Source organism: Coturnix japonica, chromosome 13 (assembly GCF_054131305.1).
Source record: "Coturnix japonica strain WE chromosome 13, WE-NBRP24, whole genome shotgun sequence".
Classification (NCBI taxonomy): domain Eukaryota; kingdom Metazoa; phylum Chordata; class Aves; order Galliformes; family Phasianidae; genus Coturnix; species Coturnix japonica.
Window position 1 is genome coordinate 8645168 of NC_140675.1, and position 8949 is coordinate 8654116.

Here is an 8949-nt window from a genome sequence, read left to right on the forward strand (position 1 = left end):
AAGAAGGAAGAAGCCTTCAGGTTTGATTGTCTTTCATGGAAAGGTTTGAAGTCAATTTTAGTGCTCACAAAAAAGTGCCCAACTGATAACACTGGGGACCAAATTACCTCCTTTGTCAGAGGAAAGCAACTGCCTGCAAGTTTGTGAACTTTGCTGTTGCAGTAACATCAACACCAAGCACGAGGCTCGACAGTCCTCTACAGATGTTCTCCTCATGGTTTGTGCCAAGACTGTAAAGCAAGCAAACAGTGTGCTGCACAACTGAGACAAGATTAACTGGACCAACATCACCAGCCTGTTTTGCATGAAGCAGAAAGGGGCAAACATTCAGGTGCCACCACCTGGTGCAGGACTGAGCAGTCCATTGAGCCCTAAAAAGACCTAAGTCAGAATCATTAATTCTTATTCAAACAGTCTGACAATAAACATTAATTTTTATTGGTTTCCAGTGACAGGACAGGAAAAAACTTTAAACTTTCATTAAGCTTCAGTAAGGGCTAATCAAGAGAGAGGTGCAAATCAACTCCTAGTGCTTATGCACTGCCTACAAACGCTTATAAGAGCCAACATGGGCATTGCAATTTGGACAGAAGTGTTCCACGTCTTTCAGAGCATCAATGCAAAAGGGAATTAAACAACAGCCAGCTATGCACCTGCAAAGAAAAAAAAAAACAACACTATACTGTTTTACCACTTGTTACATACACAAGAAGGTTAAACCACATTTCTGTCCAGGAAAAAAAACACTTCCTGAAAATTCCCTACCAAAGCTGCTGCCACGAAGCTTTAAGATGAACACACATGCCTACAGAGCTCAGCCATTATCAACCTGCTTTGAGGTCCTGCAGGACTTCCAGCCTCCAGTCTCTTCAAACCACCAAGGGTCTGAATAAGAGCATGAGAAAGCAACAAAGCAGAGACTACAAGGCCTTTACTACAGCTTAAAGCTCTGAAAGGTCACATAGGACAAAAAGAAATGAAGTGCAAATGTGAGTCAACCTACCCCAGCAGGAAGAGGCCCCCACATGACAGCCAAGTCAATGCTCCTGCCTCAAAGCAGGGACGTGTCATGATCATCTGGTTACAGGAAGGACAACTCATCTGAACTGGGCGGTCATAGAACACCACTACTGGTTGCTGCACATACACCGTCTGAACTGTAACTGAACAAAGAAACTGTTTATTCAGTGGGTAAATAAGGAAGATAATCAGCTTCCTCTGAACTACAACCACCTGCTATTCTGAAATACGTGAGGCTCAGAGCAGTGAAATACAGTGACAAAGAAATCACCATGACGCTTCCTAGCACAGAACACATTGTCTAAGAATAGGTCTGTATTAGAAACTGCAAAAAGGCCAAATATGCAATTTATATCTGTATGTATCATGAGACTCGACTGATCCTATTTCCTGGCTAGGTAGGAAACACGTCTACCATGACCCTTAAGCACCTCTGACAAAAACCTGACCCCTCTTTAAAGTGGTACAGGCTTACCAGGGCTTGCTGTTGGCATAGGCTGTCCTGAGTACTGGGGAGAGTCCATTCCCTTCCCACCTGGTTTGAGGCCAGGTTCTGGAACAGGGTAGGGGTGAGGATAGTTCACATTGATTCCTACTGTCTCCTCATATGAAGGTGGTGCAGATGGGGCAGGAAAGCCACTGGGAGCAGACATTATATCTAGAACATAACAGAAAAGAATGTCATAACAGAAGACTTTATTTAGAGAAGGCAGCAACTTCTTTCAGACAAACAGCCAGGAAGTAACTGGATCAGAATGCACATTTCACAGCACAAACTGTATTTACTGCCATCAGGAAGATAAAACATAAAAGTCGATCTCATTATTGTTGTTATTTTTTCCTTTATCTTTTCACAGTTTTTACCCATCTTCCCACCAGCCCTCTTCTTATAAAACAAAAATGCCACAGCCAGGACATCATGTGTCATTATAGTCATAAGCTATCTGGCAGTTTCTCCCAGTTCTAGAGAACTGTACTTCAGATGTCCTCAGTCTCCTCCAAAATCAAGGAATACGATGGACTGCACAGTGGTTGCTGACTAACATGAGCCTCATTTGTGGTGAATAATAACTAAATTAGAACACAGATCTTTGCCGCAATTTGAAGTAAACAGGTACTTACACTGAAGGAAAAAGAAACCCCAAACAACTGAGTACATCCAACTCAATTCACATCTTTTACAACTCAGTTAAGTTGGAAGTGAATCATTTTTGCTGCCAGCCAGGTTTCAATCAATGTTAAACACAACTTTACCAATTACTACTTTACTACAGAATATAAACATGCTAACCATTGCCTTTTTCCAATAAGCATTAACCTAAAGATTAGACAGCAGTGAAAACAGACGTCAGAGGGACGTTCCAGGAAGTATGTTCAGCATTTTAGCTCAGGTAAGACTCACAGCAACGTGTGAATCAGCAACGTGTTACATCCCCTATGCAACCTCAAAAACACACTGACAGACATTCCAGATTCCATTTGTATTTTCCTCACTGCAAATGGGTACAGAGCAGCTTGTACCCTTAATCACAATATGTGTATATTATCTAAAATGCCATTGGTACAGAGCTGCCTGGGAAGAGCAACCAACCAATGTACAATATCTGAATGCAAAGAAGAAAAAAAGTTAAAATCACAAACCAATGTTGGATCATACCAAAACTGAGTCTAATGGGCCCACATGAGACAGAGATGAATTTCTAACAGGTTACCCAATGCTTACAAAAGGACATATGTTTGAAGAGAAGTAGCTGATGGTTGAAATGGCTTAAAGCTGCACTAGGGGAACTCAGCCAACCAAGAGCTGGACTTGGCCATCTTTGTGCGTTCCTTCTAACTCAGGGTATTTTGTGATTGCATGAAATGGCAATAGTTCACTAATTAAAGATAATCTGAACTTACATGACTGAAACAAATGGGCACAGAAGAGCTGAGGCAGAAACAGCCCACAAGTTTTGTCTTCTTGAAGCCCAGTCCCAAACGCTGCTTCCAAATGCTTCAAAAGGGAAGACTGGTGGCAAGCACTGACTGCAAGAAAACAACAAAGACAAGACGTAACAAGGAAGCAAATAATGCCAAAAGATCAGCTTACTGGCTTGCTTACATGCAACCTGCAGATAAAGCACAATGTGCAAACACTGAATGACCAATATGCACACTAAATACAAGACCAGGTCACATGGATACACAAGAATTTCCATGTACATCTGGGAGTTTCAGATCCAAATACCACCCAGCACAGAGAAGAACTGAGCAGTTCTTGCTTCTGCTCCCTGACTCTCACAACCCTTCCACTCCAAGTCTTAAGAAATGCATACAGCAGGACAAAGACCAGTGGTTTCAGGTACCCATCCCTCTTCATTTTACTGCTTTTCATAAATCCTCTTGTATTCCAAACATGCAATAAGGCGGACATTGGCTCACTGTGCCCAACTGCACTACCTTTGGGCAGATGAGTCACCAGACTCCAGAGAAGGATTAACAGAAAGCAAAAGCATCAGCTCCTTCCTCCAGGTTTTTCTTTTTGCTTGTGATTCTTGAGAGAATGAACACCTAAATCTGCTCAGTTTCCCAACACAAACATCCTCCATTACAAGCACACACTGAGGCAGAACAACATCTGCAGGAGGCAAAGCACTTTTCTCAGTTCATCCCACACTGCAGAGGTCTGCTGCTCCTCATACAGAGCAGAACAACGTTGGCATAAAGAGAGAACAACATCTGGTGAGGACTAAAGCATTCACAAACCACTGCTGGAGTGAAAGCAGCTCACTAGTTGAGGTACTTACACTAGCTAGAGACCAGGAAGCAGCAAAGCAATGAATTCTACCAGCAGAAGGTAGAATGTGCTTTCCCATTCACTGGAGAGCACAGCACAGCACTTTGACACATTTATAATGGCACTAAAGCCACATTACACTTCAGAGCATGGAAAGTTTCTAGGACTGTCATGTATTTAGCAAAGGTCAGAGATATGCAGCAGTTTTTGCCTAATGTTGCACTTTGTAAGATCAGATCTCAGTTAATTCAGATGCTTTCCTTCTCCCCCAGGTTAATCCTCAAGTAAAAGGAGCAGCCATTTGATCAGGCAGCACAGCTCCCACCACCCACGTTTGAAAAATTAGGAAGTTTGTTCAGAATGTCGATTCAAACGTCAAATCGTACAGCACGGCATACAAGACTCTGCTTATCAGTCAGCACGGATACATACAGCACAGGGAAAATAAGAGAAATAAAGGGCTCTCTACCACATCCAGAGAGTACACAGACATTACTCAGCTCGCCCCAAACAGTGACACGTTGCCCTGCAATAATCTGTGCCTGCCAGGAAATGCAAGTCCACACGTTAACTTACACCTTTGTCTTCTTCAAGGAAGGGCAACAGATTCAAGGTTCCCTTCCTCCCAAGGGATACATTTAATGTAAGAACGTTTTGAGATGCTCTCCAAATTAGAGAGGTGGACAGAGCCGCCACCCCGCTCCCTCCCGACACCCCATCCACTGATGGATCTGCCAGCTCCATCAGCTCACACCTTCCAGCTGCCTGTACTGACAGGCAATAAGCACTCCTGCCCACGCCCAAGATGGAAGGCATACTTAATACATAGAATAAGAATTGTTGGTATTGCCCAGATCCGTTTAGGATGACACAGCTTAGAACTGCAGCATTTTTCCTGAAGACGGGCACAAATGCATCCTAAGAACGTGGAGAAACACCTGAACCAAATGACAGACCCAAGAATGAAACACAGGAGGGTATCCCCGCTGGAAGCCATCGAGTGGTAAATCACCTCATTCGCACCTCAGCCCGCAAATACAACCGACCTGCAGGCAGTGAGCTGCCGATCCCGGCTTGCTCCCGGAGAGAAGGAAATCTCTGGCACCAGCAAAAGGAAACGCTTGGCTCGCTTGGATTGTTCTACGCAGAGATAAGGCAGCTGGCTATACACCACTCCGTGATCTGACCGCTTAAGGCCAGTCAGACATCAGCTGGGAGTGCCAGCAGGTTTGAAGAACTCATCGCTAAGAGAACAGATCAGACAGAAGGGAACAGGAACTGGGCAGTTGTCACTAGAAGCGAACACACAAAACCGCGGCAGGATCTCCCCATCTGTACCACAGCTCGCAGTGAGCGGCTCTGCAACAGGAACACGGATTTCAGTGCGTCTGATTGTAACTTCCAGCCCCGCTATTTACAGGCAATGCTTCTCAGTGAGCGATGCTGCAGTTTTTGCTCTGGCCGCTGATTTGGGGCTGTCCCACAGCCATCCCCTGCTGCTCCCAGCGATGTGCGCAGCCCCAGCAGTGCCACACCGATGGCCGTAGCTCCCATCTCCCTCTCATCATTTGTTGCTGTTCTTTTCCCTTTTTCTTCTTTAAAGGAAAGAGGAAGTTGTAATTCTGGAGCACGGATAACTACCACGTATTGCAACAAAGGGTACAAAAAAGAAACCGAGTATCGGTCCCTCTAACATTCATCAAAGCGGCGGTTCATTAGTAAAACAAGCAAACAAACACGACGGGAACGAGAGCGCTCCGGGATTACAGGAGCAGCTCTTCCCGCAGTAACTGCAGCCCACCCGCTCGCGGCGCTTTGCTGCCGTCCGTCCCGCTCTCGGGTCAGCTCAAAGCAGGTTTCAGCTCCCAGCACCGCCCCAGAGCTCGTCCCGCACCGCCGGCTCTCGCTGAAAGAAGCCCGCGGACAGGAGGAAGGGGAGGTCAGAACCTGCTCGTTAACCGGGCTGCAAAACCGCTCCTGCTGTTTTGGCACTCGGCGCCTACGGGACTTTTCAGATGAGGAGCGTTGTTCGCTGAGCCCGTTAAGTCGATCCTCCTCCACTTCGTGCAGCCTCCGGCAGCGGCGCCTCTGCGCCAGGACTGCACAGCCCGCGGCAGCGGGAGCTCACCTGGTTTTCTTCCTCAACGACCGGCGCCCAAGAACAGCTTTCCAAGCCCAGGCCGGACACGTCAGTCATTACGCCGCCCTCTTTCCCTCACCTCCATCTCAAGATGAAGCTTGCCCGTTTCTCCGTCCCAAGCTCCTGTTTCTCCCTGTTTCTCCCCTCCCCTCGCAATAGCCCGGGCTCTACGAGCGGCAGCTGAGCCAGGCAGCCCACGGCGCGTCCGTGTCCAGGTGTGCCGAGGCAGACATGAAACACAAGGCACCGGCAGCCGAGCCAAGCTCGCACACCGCCCCGGCTACCCGAGCTCCGGAGCGCGGCTCCCACCTCCCCCACCTGCCAGCAGCCGCTACAAGAGGTGCGCGTTTTCTCAGCCGGGTACCTGCGGACGGAGCGGTACCGTGGGGCTGCGCTGAGCAGCCCGTTCTTAGCACAGACCCGGCAGATGAGCCCCGCGTCGGCTCTGGATGGTGCCGCTCCCCGCGGGCGGACACCTCCGTGCTGCAGCCCGGCCGCCCGCAACACTCGCGCTCCGCTCCCCCCTCCCACAGGCGCCCGGCCGCGGCCCCCAGCACCCCGCGGTCACCGCCGACGGCCTCGGTTTTGTGGGGCGGCCGGAGCGTCTGATAGGAGCCGAGCCAGCCGGGCAGGGAGGCTCCGCTAACGGGCTTCGCGCAGCGCTACGGCTCGGGCCCGTCGAGGGCAGGTGCGGGGCTCTGCCCACCCGGTGAGCTCCGGTCCGCACGTCTCAACTCTCTGAAAAAGGAACGAAGTCCCCCGACCCGGCCTGGAGCAGCGAGGCTCCGGGCAGCGCCCTCGGTCCTTACCGCTCCGCGGCGGATCCGTGTCAGCCCCGCTTGCCCGATCCACCGCCCCGTCGCGTTTGTCCCGTCCCTTTCCCCTCCCCGTTTGCTCAGGCGAATCACGGCTGCTGGGACACCCCCAGCGGACGGAGCCTCCTGGCCGTGCTCTGTGTGTAGCACCGCGTGCCGTCCGCACCTGCAGGACAGAGGAGCGTCGTTCGCCGCGCGGCTCCTGCGGCGTCCCGACTCGGGGACATCCAAACCGAAACAGCGTTCTCAGCTTCCCCGGCAGCAGCAGGGGCGGAGCGCAGGTTTCCGAGCGTGAGGAGAAAAGGGGCGTTCCCTTAATTCCAAGATAAACTTGTGTTACCTGGTTCGGTTATTTCAGCCAACGCTGCGCTCAACAAAACGAAGAGAACTATCAAAGAAGTCTCCCAACACACAGAGAGACTTTAACCAGGTCACTTAACTTATTGCATTCAGCCTCTGTAAACTTGCAGCTGCTCGTTTCTGCGTCCGACCGACAGATCCGTACCTAAATAATGCAGAAAGTGATCACCGGGCAGATCACTGCGGGGTTCGACGAGCGCTGGTTCCTTGCTGTAGCTGAAGTGCACCAGTTGGCCAGATTTGTTATTGAGAGCTTTAATCTGCTTTGGACTGGAAGGAGTCACCGACAACAGAGGGCTCAGCGGGGACTTTGTTCAGCTTTTTGGCTGAAAGTATCTAAAATCCATTAAAGTCCAATTTTTGAGCGTAAATCCTTTCCTGCACCTCACCCCAAGAAACACACACAAAGCTTTAATTCAAGCCGACCCAGAGCCAGGACTCAGGTTACAGAGGACAAAAGGTGCTCTTAATCCAGGTGACAAGAGGTGAACTCTGCAGTCGGAGCAGTGCACGGAATCGCTTACAGGTATTTGTACACGGGGTTTGAATCACGCTGCAGTGCGAGGGCAGTGTGAATGTTATGGGAGAGAGGAGAAGAGGGAGGGGAGGGAGGGATGGCAGGGGAAAGGAAGGAAATGCGTGATGGGTTTTGCTTCTGCTTTGACTCGGCAACATTCAGACCTCCTTACTTCTTAGAAATTGAACCCTGAAGTAAATGTGACCTAGAGATGAATGATTTTCCATCATTGTTAAGAAATCATGTGATGATATTTATCATATGATCACATCATGGTACCTATCTCAGAAGCAGAATATGCCCCTGATTCCAGTTTTAATCGAATAACTGTACTTTTGTAACTAAATTCCCCTTGCCAGGTGGGTGTGAGCAGCTGAGAAGCTACAGCAGAGAGAAGGCTGGACTGAATGCACCTCCTGGGGTGAAGAAAGCTGCACCTGAATCTCTTCTTGCTCTGTGTCATGTACGTTGCTTACACCTCACAGCCTGTGCCCTGCCAAAGCTTTTACCCTTCTGTGGGGACCCCAGAATCATTACTCTGTTTTGTCCCACTGCTGTCCTCACCAACTGTCTGTGTACAACCAGTCACAGAATATCCTGAGTTGGAAGGGACCCTCAGAGATCACCGAGTCCAACTCCCAGCTCCAAACAGGATGCAGGAGGAAACATGGCTAGAAATGAAAATGAATCTTGCTGAGCTCCCCTGCTCTGAGCTGTGCTCTGAGATGATAAATATAACTTGTTAAAAACATTTAAAGGGAGAGAGAGGAAAGGCCACATGGCAATTTCAGAAGATGTAAGTAGGTTAAAATGCAGTATCCCATGTGAGCTCCCCTCTGCCTCCTTTCTGGCAGAGGGAGGTGCCCAGCAGTCCCACAGTCCCGCACTCCATGTTTGGCTGTTGGTGCTTTTCTCCACCCTACTGTGTCATGGAGCAGCGCCATGAATCACTAATGTACACAGAGTATTGTATACGCTTCGTCATCACATTAATTGCAGGTGTTTTATGACAGCACACCAGCAGATGCCAGTTTAATCTCAAAAATGAACACCTCTGCATAGATTTATCAGCTTTTGTTTCAGTGAATTTCCACCAAGTAACTACATGAAGCTGAGAATCAGAAGTCAGTGTATGTTCAATGTGCAGAACAAGTAACCAAGTCTTGACCATGTCTCCTCACTTTTCACCTGCCTGGAAACCAAAGGATTGCATGCACACAGCTTCTTTTTGTGGTCGTTTTGCATGTACTAATTTGTCAGTGCAATGCAATACAAACATTTAATACAAGAAGAATACAGCCACTCATTTTGTAATTGC

General features: G+C 48.7%; 1 protein-coding gene across 3 annotated transcripts; it reads right to left on the reverse strand.

The window, feature by feature from the left end:
• Window positions 1-416: 416 nt before the first annotated feature.
• Window positions 417-7506, reverse strand: LITAF (lipopolysaccharide induced TNF factor). Of its 3 annotated transcripts, none has more exons than XM_085513819.1 (5): window positions 7260-7506; window positions 2923-3048; window positions 1496-1678; window positions 1004-1163; window positions 417-653 (listed from the first exon to the last, which is right to left on the reverse strand). In XM_085513819.1, exons 3-5 carry the CDS (start codon window positions 1671-1673, stop codon window positions 545-547), a joined length of 447 nt encoding a protein of 148 aa, XP_085369945.1. In that variant the 5' UTR covers window positions 1674-1678; window positions 2923-3048; window positions 7260-7506; the 3' UTR covers window positions 417-544. The 3 variants fall into 3 exon arrangements, with proteins under 3 accessions (XP_085369945.1, XP_015732482.1, XP_015732485.1); XM_015876996.3 differs by lacking the exon at window positions 7260-7506 and adding an exon at window positions 6921-7068; XM_015876999.2 differs by lacking the exon at window positions 7260-7506 and adding an exon at window positions 6749-7008.
• Window positions 7507-8949: the final 1443 nt, after the last annotated feature.

Excerpts from the sequence above, each read along its gene's own strand:
- LITAF (XM_015876996.3), bottom strand. The coding sequence starts at position 6,981 with ATGTCCCCGAGTCGGGACGCCGCAGGAGCCGCGCGGCGAACGACGCTC. Across the intron at positions 3,049-6,920 it reads GACGCTCCTCTGTCCTGCAG|TCAGTGCTTGCCACCAGTCT; the intron begins GTGCGGACGGCA and ends GTTTTCTTGCAG. Across the intron at positions 654-1,003 it reads GGGGGCCTCTTCCTGCTGGG|GTGCATAGCTGGCTGTTGTT; the intron begins GTAGGTTGACTC and ends TTTTCTTTGCAG.